At 34.7% G+C, this 23,765-nt stretch overlaps 2 protein-coding genes and 2 non-coding genes across 5 annotated transcripts; 2 read left to right on the top strand and 2 right to left on the bottom strand.

Moving 5' to 3' along the window:
• Positions 1-4,430: 4,430 nt before the first annotated feature.
• On the top strand, positions 4,431-4,547 carry LOC130466395 (U5 spliceosomal RNA). The gene has a single exon (XR_008926629.1). It is a non-coding gene; the product is annotated as a U5 spliceosomal RNA (small nuclear RNA).
• A 72-nt stretch (positions 4,548-4,619) lies between these two features.
• Positions 4,620-4,813, bottom strand: LOC130466369 (U2 spliceosomal RNA). The gene has a single exon (XR_008926602.1). It is a non-coding gene; the product is annotated as a U2 spliceosomal RNA (small nuclear RNA).
• A 1,252-nt stretch (positions 4,814-6,065) lies between these two features.
• LOC110782899 (xyloglucan O-acetyltransferase 1) lies at positions 6,066-8,778 on the bottom strand. 2 transcript variants are annotated; one of them, XM_021987151.2, is made up of 4 exons: positions 8,265-8,778; positions 8,071-8,121; positions 7,800-7,844; positions 6,066-7,698 (listed from the first exon to the last, which is right to left on the bottom strand). In XM_021987151.2, the coding sequence occupies exons 1-4, from the start codon at positions 8,449-8,451 to the stop codon at positions 6,578-6,580; spliced, it is 1,404 nt and encodes a 467-aa protein (XP_021842843.1). In that variant the 5' UTR covers positions 8,452-8,778; the 3' UTR covers positions 6,066-6,577. The 2 variants fall into 2 exon arrangements, with proteins under 2 accessions (XP_021842843.1, XP_021842844.1); XM_021987152.2 differs by having other exon boundaries at positions 6,066-7,695; positions 8,265-8,739.
• A 5,521-nt stretch (positions 8,779-14,299) lies between these two features.
• On the top strand, positions 14,300-21,157 carry LOC110782902 (uncharacterized). The gene is made up of 6 exons (XM_056826778.1): positions 14,300-14,437; positions 14,550-14,729; positions 14,879-15,037; positions 15,136-15,216; positions 20,391-20,514; positions 20,624-21,157. Exons 2-6 carry the CDS (start codon positions 14,596-14,598, stop codon positions 20,669-20,671), a joined length of 546 nt encoding a protein of 181 aa, XP_056682756.1. The 5' UTR covers positions 14,300-14,437; positions 14,550-14,595; the 3' UTR covers positions 20,672-21,157.
• The last annotated feature ends 2,608 nt before the right edge of the window (positions 21,158-23,765 follow it).

The following is a 23,765-nucleotide window of genomic DNA, read 5'->3' as shown; positions in this document are numbered from 1 at the left end:
GATGCATGAACAAAAACTAATTTACAATTTCTGAAGGAAAAAAAATAGAAGAAGCAGTCCCAAACACCAACGACAAAGTAATGTCACACACTCACACATAACATCGTAATGTAACCAAACTTAAAGAAACATCATACATCATAAGTGACACTCATCAAACACCAAGTGTTACACTATCAATCAAAAGAAAAAATGTAAAAAATATGTAAGTGTACTTCATTTACGTTTACTCTTTATATCAGCCTTAAACATAGAAGTATGGAGACCAGTCGAGTTCTAGCCTAGGTTCTATGCTAATTTTAAGTTCTTAAGTTCAGGAGATATCCTATGAAGTGTTGACAGTTATCTAATAAAATATCTCATAAAAAACTCAATCTCTTGGCTCTTGCACTTGTCAAGAAAACTCAAGTGGCCAAGAGACATCCCCAAACCTTAAGGAGATAGGATTCAAAAGCTTTGAATCATAAAGATTGTCCAACAACCCATAACATCATATACCATCAGTTACTGATATCAAGTAGTGGCCAATGGCTAATGGGGTTTCTTCCCTATAGCTTCGGGACAAATCATAAGCACTTCACTAGAGAGTCTATAGTAGCAAGTTCCCAGAATAGTTAAAGATTTTACAAATAGCTATTAACAAACCCCAAAGCTCGAGATGGAAAGGTGGGCACTTGACTTAAACTTGTAAAGTCATTAAATCAAATGAATACTCGATAACATTTTTGCTTTTCCTTACATTGCAGAGTCAAATCAGTATGGTTGGCAGCCAGTTGCCCTTGAATAGCCTCCAACTCATCCAAACTAGATAGTTTCCTATCACTAGGCTCACCAACCAACCTGAATCTTGATAGAGGTGGATGTTACTAAGGACATGCGCTCTCTTTTGACTTCTTGAACAATTTCATTGCCCTAGAAGTTGTTGGTTAATCTGCGGCAACTAGGTTCCATGATTCCATTTTGGTGCACTTGTGTTTAATTCATTTTCACACAAGTGCCCCGAGATCAAACTTCTGTTTAAGAGTCATGTTTTGTTGTTCTTGTTTCGTATGTTAGACTCATTCCATGTGGAAAAAAAAGTTAGATTTTATTGCATTCAATAAATTTGTTGACATTTTTCTCCCATTTCTAGGGTTTTAAGACAAGCTTCTTAAAGATTTTATTGCATTCAATAAAATTTGTTGAACTTTTCTAGGGTTTTAACCTGTAAGACAATGACACGAATAAAACAAAAGGGACGAAATCGGTGGAATTATGCCAAAGCCCAAAGCACCAAGATGGACGATTTTAAGGGGCTTACTGGAATATATGCTTTTCATATCTTCACTAAATCTTAAGAGAAACTACTTATGTATCTAAGGATGTAACAATCTCAACTCAAATAAACTACTAAAACAATCGAATCACAATAAAATTAAGCAAAATTCATATACAATGAGAAGAAAAGGTAACGCATCATATCCATTTTACAAACTGTTTTCTTAGATAAAAATACTCTACAAATTTGCAACCCACAATTTCACAAAATCGACAGAAAAAAAGCGGTGGATTACCTAGGTCATTAAGAACAAAATTTAGCAAAAGTTAATCCAAATTTCAATTCAACGAGCAAAATAAGCTAATTTGAGAATGTGTTTCTCTCTTTCCTCTCGAAATTGAAGTAAAATGAACGAAATTTGTGCAAATTTTGTAATTTATGGAATAACATTTTTTAGGATGATCAAAGGTGACACAGCGACTATTGTCTAGTCTTTTCAAATGTCAATGTAATGATCGAGGAAAACGAAAAGGCAGGGTACTTTTTGTTTTTTTCATTTCATTTCAAAAACAATTTAAGGGCGATGCTCCCAGAGTTGTCACTTTAGGCCTTTTGGGTCGATTATGAAGCGAAATTGAAACGAAATCCACCGCATAACCTTCAAAGTCCCACAGAAAAAATTCAATTATTTGCATTCGAAATAAAAGGATAAATAATAACAGAGCAGAGGAGAGAGAAAATACTTGGAGGAAATGTAGAGAGTGCCGGATGATTCGGGGGAGCGATTTCCGAGGACAATATAGACGGAAGGTTGAGTGTGCATGAGCACTTCGCCGTTGTCGGCGTCGAGAATTGGTTGGGTTACAGTGTCGCTGGTTCTTAGTGTGAAGATTCTAATCCCAAACGCCATTGTAGAGAGAGCTCTGGACTGCAGATTTTGACAGTTGGAGAGTGGTTTTGCTATTGTTTTAGGAGTTGCCGCTGGTTTTGGAGGAGGATTGTAAAGGAATGGAAAAGGTTTATTTTTTAAATAAGGAAATATACACACAAGTTTGGATAGTCTTCTCTCAAGACTATCCTAACCTATCTAAGGAAATAAAATAAGAAAATGTGTTATCTATAAAAGGACCAACATCTAAATGGCTTGTAATGTGATGGCTAAGGGATGCTACGTAATCAGCAGCTCGATTAGCTTCTCGATATACATGTCTTGAATTATGGCTGTCGAAATTAGAGATCAGTTGTTGAATGTCGTCCATAAGCATTTGAATTTTCCATGGACAATGAGCTCGTCGTTGCAAATCTTTATTATAAGCAAATTATCTCCCTCGATGAAAAGGTTTACTCGGTATCCCCTCCGTAATTGAATGTTTTTTCAGTTTGTTATTTTTGGGCGGTTATTGAGAAAAAATAAACATTGCAATATTAACTATTATTGATATACTTTTATGGTGAAGTGTTGCTTTTAGATTTCATTTTCACAAAAAACCTAAAAAATTGTAAGATTTTGAGCCAATAGAATTTAAGAAATAAAAATGTAAACTCATTAATCTATCCAAACTTAAATCAATCAATGATATTACAAGGTCTTTTATTTATAAACCAATAGAATTACAAGGTTAAAATTACAAAGAGTAGATTAAAAGGAAAGAAAATTAATGCAAAGATCATTTTAAGATACCTTAAAAGGAAATGGGAAAAATATTTAGGTACGGATGGAGTAACTAATTTTTAAATGGAACTAGTCTATATACACTAAACTAGACTAAGGCTTGTACTTATTTTAGTTCACTTCAATTCAGTTTCATTATGTTAATTCAGTTTAAATCAATTAATTTAATTAAGTTAAGTTCAGCTCCATTTAGTCCAGCTTCATTCAGTTCCATTCAAAAGAACAACGTTGTGTTCATTTTCGTCTTTAATAGTTTTATTTAATTATTTATTATTATGGTGCAATGTTCATCTTTAAGTACTGTATTTATTATTATTATTATTATTATTATTATTATTGTTATATTATTATTATTATTATTTATTATTATTATTTAATCATCCAGTTCCATTAAGTTCATTTCAATTACATTTAGTTTAGTTTAGTTCAGTTCAGTTCAATAAAAACATAAATCAAAAGAACATGGCCTAATTTTTTTTTTGAACCAATGAACCATGCCCTAGAAAAGTCAACAACTTGAAACTAATTTTTTGTGACGTGTTTATTGTATTATTATGAAAAATACTCTCTCCGTTTTTTAATATTACTCCATTTTTCATATAAGGCAATTCAATATTTGTCATATAAATCTAACTCATGTGAATAAGAGAGAAAAATAATAAAGGAGTTTACTAGGGATAAATGTTTGCTTGGGAGTAAAGAAGTGGACTATTATATATATTATGAGGGTATAATGAGAAAAAAATGTCGGACATATCAATAGAGATTATAAAAGAGACTAATAAAAAAAAAAACAATACAAAAAGAGAACTAAGTTAAAAAAAAAGTGGGAATATCAAATTGGTGTCATTAGTACAATCTTCTAATATTGGCTCAAATAAACCCCAACACTTTATGCTTCGTACATTATATGTTTGGGGATTTATCTATTGGATCTCCCTGAGAAAACATATCAAGAATGAGGACCCCACTAAGTTTGAGGAGTTTATGTGTTGTAGTTTCATGCTGAAAATAACTCCTACTAAGTAGGGTGAGCATAATAAGGTACCCTGTTAATATTCATGGAACAGGAACCTGTTGCAACATATTTCTTAAAATGGTAACTGGAACCTGTTGCAATAGGTTCCTGAAAATGAGAACTGAAACCAGAACCTGTTGCAATAGATTCCGATTCAAGGTACCCTGCTATTTTAAAATTTTAGATAAATTATGGATATTTTATTGAAAAACTATCTACTTAATGTTTTAGGCTTTGATTGTTTTATAGTTGAGCTTAAGTTGTAATTCTATATTTATATTTTCCAAAAATTACGGGTTTCTGTTCCGGAACCGCATGTTCCTAACAAGTTCCGATTCCAATTCAGGATACCCTGACTTTTTGCTCACCCCTGCTACCAAGAATAGAGGAAAAGTAGAGAGGAATCCCACATCGGTCAAGAAAATATTGTCCAAGCTAGAATGTAATATAAATAACTGAGGGATCATATTACAACTTTACGCAGCCATGCAGTGAGCACATAGCGAACTATTCTTTCGCCTTTTACTAAAGAATACCGTGTGCTCGTTGTATATAGTGGCATACGTTTATTTTTGGAGGGAGTTCCTTTACGGGAGCTTCCATTAATCATTGAAAGCAAAACTCTAGAACTTAAAAGTAAGTTAAGCCAATGAAGTAACCAGAGGATTTGAAAGGTGGGCGTTAGACCTCTAACAAATGGAGAAAGATTTTTACACAAATAACATTCAGAAATACAATGATCTCTACTTAAACACGATATGTTCTGTAGGATTGTACGTCTGTAGCCTTGAATTCTCAATAGACGGAAACTCATAATGGGTGCAGATACTACACTTGATCTTAGCCAGAAGGCCAAGAAAGGTATTATCACAGTCAGACACCCCTTTATGAGACACAGTGTCTCAAACTTCCGACAACATAGCTCCAATAGTTTAATGTGAGATTCACGATAAATGATAACTCAGCAACAGTCTAATGCCATAAGAAATATTAACTCAGATATTCTTTTTATCAGAATACACTAAAACTCAGATGTAAATGTAACATGTATTTAGAATAATAGGCTTTGCAGCATGGGGGAAGATTTGTGTTTCCAACTTTCAAGTGAAGACTTTTGTGCGCCCCTGTCCGAGTGACCAACTGCCCAGTTAGTCGGATGGTAATTGCAGTAATTGTATCTCTCAATTTCAAAAGCCTTGGACCAAAACCATCTTTGGCACTGCAAAAGCTCTGAAACCCAACCTTTAGACTGTTTGTAAATCTTGCTCAATGTAAATAATATGCACAATGAAGCGAGAAAATAGCCAGTCATTACCATTAAGCTGTAATATAACAAGGCTGCTGGATTTTTAATTCAAAACAGAAAACAGAATGTTGTTGGAACTAATCTGTAAGACAGCATCCAGCGAATTAAAACTGTTGGAACTAAAGCTAAATCCAGTAACTCTGGACAAAGAATTCTGGCAAAAAAATATTAACTGTTTTTGCTAATCTTCTCTGGATCATTCCAATTTTATCAGATGTCTACGAAGAAACACTACATTGAAGGAATTCGAAGATTACAGAGACAACTAAGGTTTTCTAATCTTTTTTGTTTGTTTGTTTGTTTGTTTGTTTGATGCAAGCTAGGAACAGTATATTAAAGATTAGCAGTAACCATTACAAGACATAAATTATATTGAGGTCTATCCTCCATCAAAAAAAAAAATTCCTAAAATTTCGACGTGGGACTATGTGATTTTATCTACTTCTCCAGTACTCTAAACTTCAAACAATATGGCTTCTGCCCAACAGAAATCTAATACTCAAATTCTCAGCCCAAAAAAAAAAAAAAAAAAAAAAAAAAAACAAACTCAGATTCTCAGGCTACCAACTGATTTTTCAACCTGGTTTTTTTTGACAAATCTCTAAATTAGCAAAATAATACACTAGAATCTGATAAATTTTCGGTACACAGACACCTGCAGTTGTTGGTATTGCTAGAGTTACCAGTTTCTGTTGGACTTAGACATCACTTGTACAGTTGAATTTGACCAATGGGTGAATCTTTTTGTTGCTTCAAAAATCTGTGCCGTAAGCGAATAAATATCCATTTCCTCACCAATGGTCATATATAGTAGAGCATATCTTACTAGTATTATCATTAATAGATATATCGTACTCAAAGGAAACATGTTTAAGTGTCGAAAGTAAAGGACCAGTCGATTAGTTCAACTATAACTCCATAACGTAGCAAACTGTAAGAAACTAATCAAAAAATTAGCAAGCTGAGTTCTACAACTATTTGATTACATATGTAGGAATAGTTCACATCACAAGATCTTGCCATGAAAATAAACAGATCCATAGCAAAGTCCTTCAACTGTGGTCTTGCATATCCTGCAAAAGACGGCTGGACTTTGGATGCTTTTCTGTTTAGGCCCTTTTCTGGTTGCCACTTCTGTGTTGTTGTTATATACATACAATCACAAGGAGGAAGATAACAATAAGCCTAGACCACCATATATCATCTGGCCTGAAACCATAAATATATCTGTAAATCTCTCTTTTGTAACACATGCTGACTAGTAATTAACCAAAGAAGAAGAGTATAAGAAATCCTCCAATTGAGTTGGATGTAATATCGTTCTCATTTCATTGATGATATGTGCCATCTCTTCATAACATCGAGCATGATCTCGTTCCATGTATCTATTGCTCCTGGCAAGCACCAATGCACGCAATCATTCTGAACACGATCCTTAACCCCATCGGCAAAAGGGTTAGGATGCATGTAAGGACCCGGGTGGCCATCAGGCCTCAACAATGCCAACTTGGTGACATCTAATGCTGCTAACCTAACCTTAGACAAAGCATTATTATCAGCATTTAACATAATCTTAGCCTTTTCAACTTCTTCGACCTCTACTTGCCTCATACGAGCATCCATTCCATCAAGAGACTTCTCCTCTTCCATGTATGGCTTTGTTTTCGGACAAGCTCCTAACTTATCCCATTCCCCTTCGAAATGATGTGGTGAAAATGTTGTCACAATAACATCTATACCATTTCCTTCTGAACCCACTTTCCTTTCAATGATGGTCTTTAGGCTAGTGTTAAAAGCCTTGGCAAACACATCATAGAACTCAACCTCAGTGCAATTCATGCTGCTATCAAGAGCGTGGCACCCGAGATCTACATCCCCATCACGATATATAGCAGGATGTAAATACCAATGACCAATTGACAAAACGACCATATCAATCGAATCCAGATCAGATCCCCACCTTTCATCAATAGCATCAAAGAACAATCTATTGTAATCTTGTTTCCCATCATTAGTTTTCTCAATCCCATTTACAAGAAAAGGTGACCAGTACACTGAAACGTTAACATTATGAGAAGGGAAATGCCATCTCCTAAACTTGTTATCATCCCCATTCGAGTAAACCAAATTCGGAGGGGAAACCGACCCTAACATACATAGTAAAGACTCTAATTGATTCCTTGCCATTGAATCCCCAACAAAAGCCAAGTGTTTCCCTTCAAGAATTCGCAAAAACAATCGAGGGTCAAACCTCGGAAGTTTGCATTCTCTTGGCTGCCATTTCCAGTAAAGATAACCCTTATCAGACCTCCCATGGTTCAAGCAATTTTGACCAGCTTTAATTGTCTTACAACTTGTGTCATTATACAAAGGACCCTTCTTTTCTGGTACCCATTCCCCATTTGTATAATCACAAACTGATGGAATTGCTTTAATTTGTTCTTCTGATGAAAAAAGGAAACTTTTAACTATGGGTATAAATTAAAATCTCAGGAAATCGAATTAGGTAATGTTTTCAACAAGATTCTGATTTAAAAGATCTAACCTTTTGGGGGCGGTGAAGATAGAATCTGATTCACATTTTCCTTTTCTGTTAAACAGAAAATTACATTTCATCAACTTTTCAGGTCAACTTATGGGACTAAATATATACAAATCCCAAATTGATTTGGAAATTTTCTAAACAATCAAAGAAAATCAGCTTTTCTGCTCAAACACACAAAACCTAGAATTTCAAAAGTTGAAATTAAGCATTAATTATCCAAAAGCAACAGTATTAAGCATTAATTATCCAAAAAACCAGCTTAAGATCTCACCTTTAGGAGGTTCTGACACTGAATCCAACACCCCATTTCCACTTTTTTGCCCTGTCAACAAAACAAAAATACATAACAAATTTTAATCAGCATTACACAAAACCCAGAAACTCAAATTTTTTCCCCCCAAATATCATCTTCTTTTGATAATAAATCAAAGTTCATACTAAAAATGAGAAAAATATCTTAATTACCTTCAGAAATAGGAGTGAGATTAGAAAACTGATGTTTAGCCGAAGAAGATTCTAGAAGAGGAGGAGGAGACGGGTAAAGGTAAAAATGGAGGAGAGCTAATGGAAGTATTGCATAAAGAACATAAGGCAATACTTTCTTTGTTAAAGATTGTTGATGAGATTGTTGGGTTTTCCAAAGATTTCCCATTTGAATCTTTCTTTTTTTCTTCTCTATTTTGTCCCCTGTTTCACTTTCTCTCTCTACTTTCTGCAGAAAGGTTCCAGCAAAATATGAAAATGGTGAATTACTGAAATAATAATGGGAAGGTGGTGGATTATTTATATCTCACTGGATTTTTTTACAGGATTTATTTCTATGAATTGGCATTTGAGGGGAGACGGTGAGACAGAGAAGAGAGTGGAGAGAGTGATGGGGATCTGATGAAGTCAAAGTAAAAATAAAAACCAAGAATTTAGGGTGGGTTTGGCCAACTAATCTATTTATCTCTGTTGGGGTAACTTTTAACGATTTCTCGCAATATTGCTAAAAGGGTTTCGTATTCTCAAAATACATTCCTTAAACAAATACGGAGTACTATTAATTTATAATATAATGTTCATTTTGCAAAGATAATATGTAAAATATTATAGCTCAATTGAATAATGCGTTATGATTGAAAACGGAGGTATACGTTCGAATCTTTTGCAAACTATATTTCTCATTGTTTTTAAACGAAAATGGGTTATAGCATGAACTTATGGATCGGGAGAGCACCACGTGACGTCGTGACACGTAGACATTTGCACGAACTTTTCTCCTTCAAAAAAAAGAGTAGCCCATTTAATAACGGAGGACTCTTATTTATACGGAGTAGTTTGTAAGAGAAATTTGTGAAATAGCAGCTAGTTCTAGCTCTGATTTTGAGCTAGTGTCACATCATCTATGTTTTTGCATGAAAATAAAATTAAAAAAAGAGACTACAAAAGAATAAGAGCTAATGTTAAGAGTAAAACTAGTGGATGGCCAAAGATAATTGGTCATCAAATAAAATAAAATAAATCCTCCCTTATATTTTACTCATGGTCAACTCTCGTTCCCGGTCTTTTTTTAATTGCTCGTGAAGGAAGGCCCAAAGAAAGCACCAAAATTAAATAAAATAAAATTAAACAATTTTATTTCCACTTGTCATCCCTACATCCTATGCCCAATAATTAGTATTGGTCATGGGTCATGACTCATGAGTATGACCAAGTCTTGCTTTTCTCTCTTCCCTACTTCTTATCTCTCATACTCCATTACTCTGTATTTCGTCATTGCTTATAATGCTCTCTCCCTCCTTATAAACAAGCTATGACCAATGGTTGGGTACACTATAAAAGGTAGTGCATTTTCACGATTTCTTAGTTCCCACCACACCGTTTACGTCAGCGATTATACTTCGTACAAAAGGAAAAATGTAGCACTTGGGTTTTTCTATATTATACTCATGTGTGTACTCATGCATATGAGGTTGTCCATCGATACTTGTAAAATATAATCAACCTATCCTTATTGTTAGCCAAATATTTAAAAAATCATTTACTTTTAAAACAAATAAAGGTTTCTCTATAATGAAGTATAATTTACCTTATCTTTGTTGTTAACTCAACATTTAAAATCACGATTTAAAAAAAAAAAAACACGTATAAATCAATAAAATACAAGGATATAACGTAGAAAGACCTAAAATTTTTTTAACATTTTTTTTATATGGCCAAAATTTTAAAACCCTAAACCTAGCCGCCACATTAGCCGGCTCGCTGGTGGCCACGACTCGCTAATCGGCCGCCGGCGAGCCTGCTACCCTATTGTTAGCGGTGTAGCTTCGTGTTTCTGGCGGGGAAGAAGAAGACGGAGCCAAGCTTGGTCGAAAGAGAAGCTTCTACCTCCTCTTAGTGTGCTTCTTCTTATCGGATCTGGTAAATTTTAATTCGGAGTTGTTTTAGTGTGCTTCTTCTGTTTGCGCCGCCATCCAACCAAGCTAGGGTTTCGGCTCACCCGTTTCGGAGGTTATTGGTCCAGAATTTCAACCTAATCTATTCCACCTACCACCTAATCGCCGCCGCTTTTATCATCGGTAAAGGTAAAGTGCCGCCGGTGTTTATTTTCAGGTAAAGGTTAATTTTTAGGGGTAGGGTTTAATTGTTTGGGATAGATTTTCTGGTTTGGGTTGTATTCTTGGTATTTGGGAATTAAGTCTCTGTTTTCTAAAGGTTTCCTAATCGCCGTCGTCTTGTAGTGTCGGGAAAATCCCGATCTTGCCGATAAAGGTAAAGGTTAGGTCCGGGATTCAATTTAAGGCTTTTAATTTCCTCTTGTTTTAGTAACCTCAATGATTATGGGTTTGTTATCTTATTTGGTTGTTTTTATGTGTTTATGGTGGGTGCATAGGTTGTATGCAGTTGAATGTAGATTGCTTTGGATAGCTCTGGTTTGCTTTTCTGTGTGTAGGTTGGTTGTTTACCAATTTGAGATTGTTGTAGGTTTAATTAAAGATGGGTTTTTGAGTTCTTGGATGTTTATGGGGAGTCCTATGTGGGATGTCCTAATTTGGAAGATTGGAGTAGATGTGTTGGGATTAGGTAATAGGAAATTTGAGGGAATGAGTGTTAGCAACATTGGAGGCTCTGTTTTGGGTGCTATGCCGAGGAAAGGAGATATGTGTGGGAGGGGGTTCAGGTTTACATGGGTCTTGGTTGTTAGGTCGTTTATGGGATTAACTTATGTTAATTCTCATTTTAGGTTAGCGATGACTGTGTTTGTCGCTTTCAAAACCTTATATCTTAGCGCTGCTGTTAATAGCATGCTTTTTGAGTCACTTTTAGTGACTCATGCCTCTTGTGAGCAAATCACAAGTCCTTTGCAACTGGCTTGTGTCATTACTACTCTTCTACTTCTTTCTTTGGATTTTAATTGTTTCAGTATCTTAAGGGAACCTCCAAGTTATTGTCCCAATATCCCAGTCTTCCACAAAAAAAGCATCAAGAAAGGCTTTGGCATGCTACTTTCAGTGTGGCAATGTAAACAAAGTCAATTCAACAATCGGGATACCAACCGAGAAGAGCACGATATCTTAGCATTTATGTTTTTAGTTTGTTTTGTAGTAAATGTAATGGTCCATAATTAAGGACTTTAGTTTGTAAACTCTTTTATTTATGCAAAATTGAGCTTATGTCAAAAAAAAAAAAAAAAAAAAAAAATTAAAAATAATGTAGCTAGTTGTTTTTAGTAGCAAAGTATTCGACAATACGAATGGTATTTTAAGACAAGACAGGCAAGAACGTGGTGCATGTTGCATTGTTGTTAAGTATGCAATGTATGCTAGCAATGCTACCATTGCTAAATCTAACCACTCTTTGACTTCTCTAAACTGTAAGATGAATTGCCTTTTTTTTATTTTAATAATTTTGTTTTCTCGATTGGAATCTATGAAAGCCAGCAATAATTAATGTAGACATGCATTGAGTCGTAAACCCAAAAATAAGATCCAATCACAAGCTTTCCACGTATATTTGTAGTACATATCCCTTGTGAGTGAATGCCAATAAGGCTCATTCTGTATCACGGTCACTTTCCAATTTTGGTTTTATGATTTTGAAAAACGTATAATTTAGATTAAACCATTATGTAAAAAAATAGTTATATTTATAACAATCACGTTTGGTTTTGAAAATTAACAACAAAATACTAGAAAATACTTTGGACTAAACAATTTTCAACCTAAGATTATATTAAAAGTAAGAGGTAAAATAATTTAAATATATATTGCCCGCTTGGTAAAAACCCATAAATTACGAAAATCAAACATAAAAAACATTATCATCATTTAATATTGACATCCAAGCAAGACATCGATAGATAACTTAGATTTAAGAAACATCATCGAAAAAGTGCAAACCACAAGTCTAAATTTTCTGTCCTATAATCATATATCACTTGTGTGCCGTTTCTTCGTATTGGTTGGTATTGATATTATTTTAGACATGAAAATAAAAGTGATTGACAAATCACAAATATTAATCCATAAGAAGAAGTGGCATTGTTGAATATACAATTTTGGGTCGCAAACTACGCTCAAATTTTGTGCAAATTAAGGCGTCTCTCGTGGTAAAAGACACAAAGGAAGCACACATGACATTGCTAGAAACCAAAGAAAGCAATTGTTGAGATCTCGTCCAAGGAAAAACAAAAAGGTGTTGAGAACTTACACTACATTTAATTGATACACCTAATATAAAGGTCCCCATCATTATTTATAATAATCATATGGATATCAATTTTCTCCTAGACCTTTTAATCAACACAAACACGTGATATCATACGAACCAACCTAACACCCTAACATGGATAATTAATTAACTTTTGTGTGCTTTGATTAAACACAAATTTTATTTACATGAAGTGTACGATAAATATTATACACCGAAATTAAAGTTGACGTAAAGTGCTTAAAAGTTACCCTTATATACGTAAAAGTTATCTACATTTTAGTAATATAAGTTTTCATTTAATAAAAAATATTTCTTCAAAATCATAGAATGTAGAATAAAATTAACCATTTAACACTTTAAAATGTTTATCTATTAACTTTTTTTTAATAATATAAAAGTTAGAGAAAACTGAGTAAAAGTTATGTTAGTGCACAATAAATTTATTGTACACCTTGTGCATGCAAGACTTTTGTTGATTAAAAGAAAATTAAAGGTCTTAGAATTTTTGTTAAATATAGAAACTCAATCCAATTTATGCTTGCCATTTGCCAATTGCAACTTTGTTGCATAAGTGCGTACGTAGTGGAAATGTGGGATTGAAATCACCTCCACCGACAAAAAAAAAACATGAAATGGGTTGATTTCTTCGGAGAATTTAAATGTTTCCTTTGAATAATCACATATATTCACGGTAGTTTGACATTTGTGGCTCCTTTTAACACTGAAAGTAAAAGCAATATATTTTATTTTATTTTTTTGTGTAGAGAGAGTAAAAGGACAATGCGACAAATGGTTTAAGCGATATTCAATTTTAGGTTTTGGATATCACCCCTTTAAAACTTTACCAACTAAATTAAATAACATCTATACACAAATCATTTTATAAATAACTGAATCCCATATGAAATTGAAGAATAGAATTAGCTAAAACTTAAAATGTTGGAGGATCAATTAATTTTGATGACTCGTGCTCCAAATTTATAAACAACATAGTCTTGATTGCAAAATTACGTCACAGTGTGTGTTATCAATCAAGACTACGTTGTGTTATCAATCAAGATACGTTGTGTTATAAATTTGGAGTACAAGTCATCAACATTAATTGATCCTCCAACATTTTAAGTCTTATGTAAGATTTTAGCTATTCTATTCTTCAATTTCATATCGAATTCAGTTATTTATAAAATGGTTTGTGTATAGATGTCATTTAATTTAGGTGGTAAAATCTTCAAGGAGTGGTACCCAAGACCTGAGATCGAATCTCGTTTACACCATTTATGGCATTGCCCTTTGTGGTTCTCACTATACCAAAAAATAAATTAAATAGTTTGCGTGCCTTTTATTTTTTCCAGTGTTAAAATAGCTACAAATGTCAAATGATGTAAATGAAAGTCGATCGTATATCCTCTTCGATTAACCGGACAAAGTTTAGGTCTTTGACGAGTTCTAATCGGGGTTCATCAAATTTCCCTAACTTGCATTTCGAAATTAGAAAATACAACATATACAATTTTACGAAAAACAAAGTACAATGAACGATTAAAAAAAAAAAACCCTACAATACCATTAGCACTCTATCACTCATAGGTATAAACCAATGATGTCTTGGCCTAGTGGTTAAGACTGAGGGTCTGTGTACAATAGGTCTCAGGTTCGAATCCCCCTACCCCCATTTGTAATTTATATTGCCCTTGTGGCTCATATACACCAAACTCATAGGTATAACTAGCAAAATTTGTGCCTTGCAAGCTGCAACCTAACTATCACAAGGTTAAATCAACACTATCCCAATTCCCACATATATTAGAAAACAAATAAAACCTAGAACAAATGACACAAATTTTAGAGGGTTTGAATTAGAGATTGGAATATTATAATTTTTGACCCGGAGATTGGATTGGTTGTCTCCGGTCCAATCCGATTCAATCCGATCTTTGAACAAGGTATTGTATTAGACGAAGATAAAAAAATCCTAATAGTCACAAACCTTTCTTAATTTCTTCCTCTTCAGTTCTCACGCAACATAACATAACCCCACTCTATTCTCCAGTGCAGTTCTTACAGAAAAACACGATAAAGTTGCAGAAAAAAGTGCGCAACAATGGCGACGATGATGGACCCAGTAACCGAAGAGTTTGCAATCGGATGTGTACTCTCGATCAAGACTACATTAGGCGACGATTTTGAAGCCCAAGTCATCACCTTTGATCGAGCTTCCAACATTCTCGTCCTTCATATCCTTCCTCAATTTCAATTTTTTTTATTTCCAATTTCATTGTGTTTTTTTTATGCTAATTGATCCCGGGCGTGATTAATTTGTCAATTGGTATCTGGGTTTTGATTTTTTGGAGCTCCTTAACATTGGTTTTTCCTGGGGTTTCACAAGAGGGTTCGAAATCGGGACCTAGAAAGAATTTGAGGTTATTGAAGGCCAATTACATCAAAGAATTCACATTTTTGCGCCAAGCTGAAGATCCTCTTGATCTAAAGAACTGTTATCTTGATCTTTCTTCTCTTCAAGCTAGAGAAGAATCTGCTATTAGGTCAGGTTTTTTGCCCTTTATTGGTGGGTGTTTTGGGGGGTTAATATTAGCTTCCTATGTTGATTTGGTGGGCTTGTTGTTAATTGTTGTTTTTGAAGGCAAGCGGAAATTGAAGCGGAGAGGATTGGAGTGGGAGTGACGGCTGAAGCTCAGAACATTTTTGATGCTTTGTCGAAAACGTAATGTGCCCTTTAATCCTTACTTTATTGATGTGAAATTAGAGTGTTGAATTTTTGTTATTAAATTGATATGAGTGCATTTTTATAATTATTGGTACTTCATGAGAATTGAGCTGAAGGTCGGGTTTTGAGAGGTTGATGAGTACGGTTTGTTAATTGACCGGACCAGATAAATGCTGATAGCTTGAATGCCTTACTCCGTCATTAAACAGCCTTAGATAGGCGGCTTTAGCAACATAACTTAAAACCCTTCTCTAGTTGGTAAATTTTGGTGTCAATGTTTCAATAAGTAAAAATGAAAGTGCACTAGTATTTTCTACCTTGCATTCTAAAGTAGTATATATGTAAGTTATGGTAGGATTTTAGGAACTAGGACAATTAGGGATGTTGACTAGGGGTTAACTTAAATATTCTCCTATTGCTAGAACAATGCCTGGAATATTTTGAATGGCTGTTATTATTTCCTTCTTTGGATTCTTGGGTAGATGTTTTAGCCTTGAAGGAAACTTCACGAGCTTGTGAAGTTGTGAATGGACCTAGGAAAAAGTTGTTCTCTTAGGGGTTATTACTGTAATTTGCATACGAGTCTCGAACTGAAAGAATTAAATGCTTCCGGGATTTCTCAATGGAAGCAGGTCATGAAATTGAAGAAGTCTAATGTGTAATTTTGCTGTTCCCACTGGTAGTTTTTTAGATCAAAATCATTTTATATTGGGGTTTTGAGGGGTATAATTTTAGCTCATGTATTTTTAATGTCAACGTAAGTGAATGATTTAGAAGCTTGACGTTGGAGTGTTGTAGACACTGGCTAATTAAGAAAGTTCTGCCCTTCTTTGAAACGACATTCAATAGCACGGTGGTACTTTTGGATGGAGCTTATAGTATGAGACATATAAGTTTGCCCACTTGCATGTCTCAGTCTCTCAACTAACTTTCATTTCGCCTCCTCTCAGAGTCTCAGATGGAGGACATTTTTTTTTGTTTGTTCTTGTTGGATTATTCTATTAGATATAAACCCATTTGAATACATAGGTTTATGAATTTTGATAGGACAGCTGGACCAAATTGTTGAAAGTTCCTTGACTGCATCTTTTAAAACTCCCTCCATCCCACACTTGCCTAAAATGGATATCCCAAAAATTTTCATACTTGTGACTTGCCTTTCCTAGTAAAGTTTCTCTCCCCTCTCCCTCTCTCTGTGTCTTTCTCTCTCTCCCTCTCTTTGTGCTAAGGCAAGTGTGAAGTAGGGATGGAAGGGTTACTTGGAATCAAGCTCTTTGATTATCTCAACCTTTCCCAAGTGGAGATCAGACTAGAGAACATCAAATTACCACCTTGGCCACATCAAGTAAAATAGGAACTTGGCGGGCTTATATATTTCTGATTACAAGATGTTTGATAGAAGACTAGAAGAGTATGGATTTTGTCAGAGATGTGAAGTTTTCTCAATTTTTTTTTCTTTATATTATGTGGTTTAATGGTTTTTGGAGATTGACTATCCCTTGGTTTTGGGTAAGGTTGTAGACATCTTAACCTGTTGCAACCTCCTTTATGTGCCCATCAGTAAGGTTGTAGGCCTTGTAGCTTGCTAAGAGCATCTTGTATTGAGGAGGAATGAATAAAAAGCGTAAGCATGGAGTTACGGGATGCACTAAGGTTTTCTGGGGTCATGGCGGCCTCATAGAGACTTAGACTACTGAGAAATGACACCAAAAATAGATTACACCTATGAGTTCCTTGTGGAGTATATTAGAATCTTGATGTAAGTTGGAGTGAATATTTTTGTTTCCTAACTTTATAATATTAGGTCCTGCTTACCCCAGCAGAACCTCACAAGTCATTATTGGAAGGGTGTGTAATGCACTAATGCATCAAGTATAGACGTATAGGGAAAGACGCACTCTAAACACAAATAAGTTGGTTATTCTTAGCTTGAGGAGGAAGGCAACTAGGAATTATATATAGAGGAGGGTCAGTGAGAGGGAAGGCAACTAGGAATTATATATAGAGAAGGCTCAGTGAGAGGGAAGACGGGATGAAAATGATGAGAGTTTTATTTTGTTTTGTTTTAGCTTTTTAGTGGGGAGTGTCCAGCCACTCGAAAGCCTGGGATTGTATGCTGAATAGTGTATGATTTAATTGCAGCACTAGTACAACCAGTCATCTAATTTCCCCCCATTTCCAGTCGATTACAGGGTGCCTTGAGGCTTATGGAATTTCATGGTATTAATAAGGAATAAATCTCGCGGGTCCCAATAGGCATCTAGGATCTTCAGGTCTTCCGCTAATTGGGAGTTGGGACTGGTAGATGATATAAAATCTTGATTTTCTCGAATAAAATGTATTCTGATTTCTGAAGGTATAAACCGTACAAATGGGTACCTGATAAGTTATTAAGTTGTAATGTTTCAGAAGGGGCTGGAGATCTCTAAGTGTCACCTAAAAACCACTAAGGTTCTCTAGATTCTTGCTGGCCTCTAGCACTAGTAAGAATTGACACTAGGATTACCCCCCTGAGATCCTTATGGAGTATATATTAGAATCTTGATGCAAATTGGGCCTATTGGGGTGAACATGTTTATTTCTTGATATTAATCCTCGATTTAACCTCAACCATACAAGTCATGCTTGGATGGTTGCTTTGTGCCTAATGTAATTTCTTGATATGATTGAAGTCAAAGATTTGCAAAGTCCCTCCAAAACTTTCAGGTCTCCACTACTCCGGGACCATAATTATTGACATAAGATCTTGAATTGGCGGGAAAAATATTGTAATCTAAAGGTTTACATAACTGGGGAACTAGTACTCCCTCTGTTTTTATTTTATCCACAGACTTGCCTTCATCAAAATCAAGGCTCCTATACAATTTTAGGAGAGAGATCACGCGTAAAGTAGTTTATGTGAGAGTAAGTGATAGGCCCATTGTCTAAAAATAGTAAGTTAAAAGTGTGTAGATTAAATACAAACAAAGGAAATATATTTAAGTGGATGGAATTCTCCAAGTTTCACTTAATGTCACCCAAGTGCATGGGCTAGACTCTATGTATTACTCCCTCCGTTCAAGAATACTTGCAACACTTGCCTTTTTTTGGCCCCGTTCCTGAATGCTTTCGACACTAGTGAGGGATCACACTTATGCTATTATTTCCCCCTCTCCAATGGTCCTCACAAATATTTAGTAAGTTGTGCAACAATATTAAAAAAATGATACCCCAAACACCCCCCTCACACCAACAAAAGTAAAGGACTCATTGTTCTTGTGAAACAATAACATAGTCATTTCCTTACAACTTAATTTATTCATTTCCTTGAATATTCAACTCTCCTCCTAAAACTATGTGTCCGGTCAACAGTTGCGAGTATTGTGGAACGGCGGGAGTGTAGTATAAGGTTGACTACTGTGGAGAAGTTATTATTCATAGATATTCTGGCTTTTCTTGGACAATAGTGGGATATAAAACATAAAGCCAAGTCTAGCTTTCTCACTAGCTTTCTGAAATGTGGTATACATTGGTGAATGGAATGACTCATGTTAAGAGAAGAGTGCAAAGAATATTTTTGAAAATAATACCCATTGGCTATGACGCATGTTACCGATGCTCTTCTGAAGATCCACAACAGGGTTTTTTACACTTGGGTTGATCAACAATTGGGGTTACATATGAGACCAGGCTGAAGGTTGACTGTGTTCGATAAAAGGACTCTTGGTGTGATTGTTTTGGAAGTTTATTAAAAAGTCATGTAACAAGCTAAGGGAAGGTTTTTGAATTTCAAGAAGCCTCTTGAGAATCTATTGACTTTCAACTAGCCACTAAGACCATGAACATATCACCTCTTTTATATCCTTACCCTTCTACGGTTCTACCCAAGGCTTAATGGGGGTAAATTGGTGGGATGCTTAAAGTAATTGACTCGTAACAACTAAGAGTTGAGGTGATACTAGACCTTAAATCATCTATCATACATCGAGCTCATGAGACATTTTTGGGGTATATAGAAGATAGAATTATAGGTAACCTAGACATATTACTAGTATATTAGATGATTGTTCAAGGAAAATTATTGGGCATAGTGCTAGAAATAGATATAGAAGAATGACTGTTTTTTCTGTAGTTATTTGTCATTGTAGAATAATAATTTTGTGCACTGTGATTTATACTTGTACTAAAGAGAAGAAGCACAACCATTTTAATATTTCCTTCGATCACATTGGTTGAAAACTTGTACATACATTTTTCCCCTTCCCAAAAAAGAAAATAATATTCTTTTAGAAGAATAAATCTCATACATGTATGTAGATTCGAAACAGAAAAAAGGGAAATGGTAGAGAAAATTAATCTGACATTCCTTGAAGAACCTCTTTGCACACAAAAGTCTAGGCTAGGGTGGTGGTTTTTTATTTTTTACTTCGTAAGTAAATTGATATACTCCCTTATAACTCTGATCATTTGATGATCCCAGAATCCTAATGTTTAACAAAAAAGAGAAAAAGGGGATAATCTGTGATAGCTAAAACCAACTTGCTATTACACTATTCTAGTGGGTTGTTTTAAATGGCACCTATTCTCACAAAATCCTTCTAAACCAATTGCTTGATTTGCAGCAAAATACAAAGTTGCCTTTATGTCATCTATACATCTTTCCCAATCACTATTTCAATATTTTTATCAGATTAAAGTTTACTTTGGACTTGCACTGGATGTCGTGGTCTGACTACTGTCTGAGGTTCCTTTTACGTTGCGATGACACTCTTACTACTTGCTATCGTAAAACCTGTTTTGGTGTTTGCAATCTTTGCATATAATTCACAGAAGATATCATGGCAGAGTCAACTCTTTCATAGTCTTTATAGCAAATCATGCTATAAACTCTTTCATAGAAGATATCATTGCTGAGTCAACTCTTTCATAATCATGCTGGCAGTGAATTCTTCCAATTAGCTTGATTCTAAATTTCTAATGGAACCATTTCCTTGTCTTCTATTTTGTTAATTAAGCTCCTTCCAGTACCTCCAACACTGCTTGGATGTTGATATATTGGTATTAAATGTTCTGGCTAAGACATATACAGACATACAATGTCTCATTCTGAATCCTTTCTTGTGTCATATGACAGTGTAGAAACATTTTGCAGCTTCTAATGGGATATTTTCAATTATGGTATGTATATGCAGGCTTCCTGTGCGCTGGGACAAGACTGTTATAGTTGTGATGGATCAAGTCCGAGTTTGTAGTCCATACTTTCCGGAGTCTGTTTCTGGAGGTACCCCGGCAGCAAATGAGCGTGTCAGGAAAGTGGTAAGACTAACCCAGACCAACCTTTGATTTCTGAATTGTAAGGGTACTCCATACTTCTTTGCAGTCATTTTACCTCTGTTCTGACTTCATGTTTTCTTTTCATCCTTAGCTTGAACTTGAAAGGAAGAGGCTACATGCTCGTGGGTCTCATTCGTAATCATCTCCAACCACACTGATACGTGTTTCTGCTGGCGGAAGAGCACCAAGATATGCATTAGAAGGGCTCTCTCTAGAAATGTGTTACCTTGGTCCACATGCTGCTGAAGCTTAAATGAACGAAGAATGCTGATTTTCACGCATTATTTCTTCTTATAGCTCATGTCAAGAGGGGTGGCATCAATCGAAGATCTTATAAAAGTAATTGTAGTCTCAAAAATGGCTTGGAAAATTGTTTTGTTTAATGTCACATATGTCTCTTCTGTTTACGCTCCCCTTCCTTTGTCAGTCCAGATTTATCCCCATAGAAATAAGGATGAGATGTTGGGAAAGGTAAAAAGACGTCGTTTCAGAATAATTTGAAAAGAAAAAAAATGGGGAGAGGAGGAAAACAGAGGAGTTTAAAAATTTATTACCAATTCACTATGTCACCATGTTACAGTGTTACTAAAAAGTAAAAACGTTGTGTTTTTTCTTTTTTCTCTAAGGAGTCCCTGAATTATTATTTTCTATTCGTAAACCCCGATTCCTAACATTTTACCACTGAAATCTACGAGAGAAATATGAATCTAGCGAACATATAACATTTGGACTATGTTTTCAGTAGTTAGATTACTAGATTCTTCATGGTAGAAAATGTATTTATGTGAACCACTTTCTCCCTTTGCGTACTCTTCTAGCTCTTGATTAGGGAACAATTTGGAATTGTGGGTAGGTTTGAAGTTTGGGTCCGATTCCATGATGAATATTCATATTAGGATCGGATACCGATATTGGAAAAAATTCGTTGCTTTAACTTCAAGTGTTGGTTTATTTGGGATTGTCTGGAGTATGTAAAGCGAAGTGAGACACAGGAATACTTTCAATTCTCAGTAGTGATTTCTTAGAAGTTACCCTCGAATGAAAATGTTTTTTTAGTAGTGATTTATTAGGAGTGACTCCGAACAAAAGGCTTCTAATGTGCTATGTATTATTTTCCTTCCTTGAAAAAAAATTACTCACTTATTAATCTTCCTAGAATAGACTAATAGAGATTCGCTTAATTAAGACTAATCCTAATTGATAATCTTACCTTTTGTTTAAGTCGTTTCTTACTTAATTAAGAGTATTCCTAGTTGATTTTCTTACCTTTTGTTTAAGTCGTTTTCTTACAGTAATTATTGGTGATCATATATGTAGTACTCGCTAATTAAAGTATTAAACGTACAAAGATCAAGAGAATGAGTAGTCGTCGTCGTCGTCGTCGTCGTCATCATCATCATCATCATCATCATCCATGTTGTGGTTGAAGATGATTAGAAATAAAAGTGAGATATGCATGATATAAGAACCCATGGAAAAGCAACATATATATATAATATATAGTAAGAAGAAAGCAAATCATGCTGATGATATGCAACGAAGGCGCAACGTGAAAGGCAGAATGCTTTCCAAAAAGCAGCAACAATATTAATGAATTAATTAATTAATTAGTAGATCGAATACTTGGCTACACTCACTTACGTACTCACTTACTCACTCATTCCAAACTGTACAGCGTATACTTGTGCATGTTAGTTGTGTGACCTCTCTTGATCTCGAATTCTCGACATTATGTTAGAATCATGTTGTAATCTCCAATCCACACTCTTGCTTCGTTCGTACATTAAATATTGTTACTTCGTATTACATATGTACTCATATGAATTTAATTATTTTGTAGTAATATTCAATTTTAAATTTTTTATCTTTACATATCAAGCAAGACTTGCCTTAGTGGTAACAGTTCGATCTGATGCGGTTGTGAGATCAATCCTATTAGGGGCTCTTTGAAGTTGAGGATTTCCTTATTCCCCCTCACGTGCTTTACCTTTACACTCTTTTAATCATTATTTAATTGTCTCGATCATACAATAGTTTTTTTTCCTTATAACATAAGATGAATACTCCTTCTATACAAATTTGATTGTCGTTGTAACTATATATATTCCGGCCCGACAGCCTCGAGGATTAGAAAAGTAACTCCGCCAGAACAATTTACTGAAATCTGGCAAAGTAAAAACAGAAGGCATGTAGTATCGAGGAAGTACAAGCGCATATCAAATATGTATGGGCAAATACATATCAGAACAAAAGACAAAATAGAAAAAAGAACAAAAAATAAATTAAATGGTAGTACTTTTTAAAACAAAAATAGTACTTTTTTTTTACAGAATGGTACTTTTTTTTACATGAATGGTACTTCCTTTTTTGTCTTTTAGCTATTTGTCTTTTAGTTGATATGTGTGTTTCCACACATATTTGATATGAGAAAAAACAACCTCTGTAGTATCGGAGCGGGGGAAGAACATAAATAAAGCCCGTACATACGATTATATATTTAAAATTTTAGACCAATCACAGTCAAGGGTATCATACGGTTCATACCCTGAGGGTATATGTAGCCTTTTCGATTATATACTCCTATTTTACTCATTGTAAAGGTAAAAGTGTAAAACAAGTTCGATCTTTTACTTGCTCTTTCTTGACCTGAGTGTAAAGGAGTGTTCCATGGGATCAACATTACTGTTACCTCAACTGTAAATAATACACCTAAATTTATACTTTACTTTTACTACGAAGTATTTTTTTTTTCTTAGCAGCGCAGTAACATACTACTAAGCAGAAAAGAGGGAGTATATGTGACGGTGTCGGAGATGCATAGCTTTTAGCTAACTTTTTCTTTACGTAATTGAAGGGGAAAAAGAAAAAAAAAATAAGAAATCAAATAAAGAAAAGTCTAATATAAAGGTATGGATTCCTATATATGGAATACGAAGTGCAAAATGAAGATATTAGACATGTTAAACAAGTCCGGGTCAGGCATCTAATAAAATGGGAATGACACAAAGAAGATATATTAATTAATAATTAGCACAAAAAAGAGTTTTGGACATTAGTTACCTAGCTACTTGAAGTACGAACTACTCCGTATTAAACATGCATGCTTTAGCACAAATGGAGAATTTAAGACATTATCTAGTTACTTAGAAAATGAATCATTTGTATCATATTGGGGATCGAGGAGAATATACCAATTCCGTCATCATAGAGTTGAGAAAAGTAACAAATGTTAA

The sequence above is a fragment of the Spinacia oleracea genome, chromosome 1, assembly GCF_020520425.1.
Source record: "Spinacia oleracea cultivar Varoflay chromosome 1, BTI_SOV_V1, whole genome shotgun sequence".
Lineage (NCBI taxonomy): Eukaryota > Viridiplantae > Streptophyta > Magnoliopsida > Caryophyllales > Amaranthaceae > Spinacia > Spinacia oleracea.
This window is presented reverse-complemented; position numbering and strand designations above follow the sequence as displayed.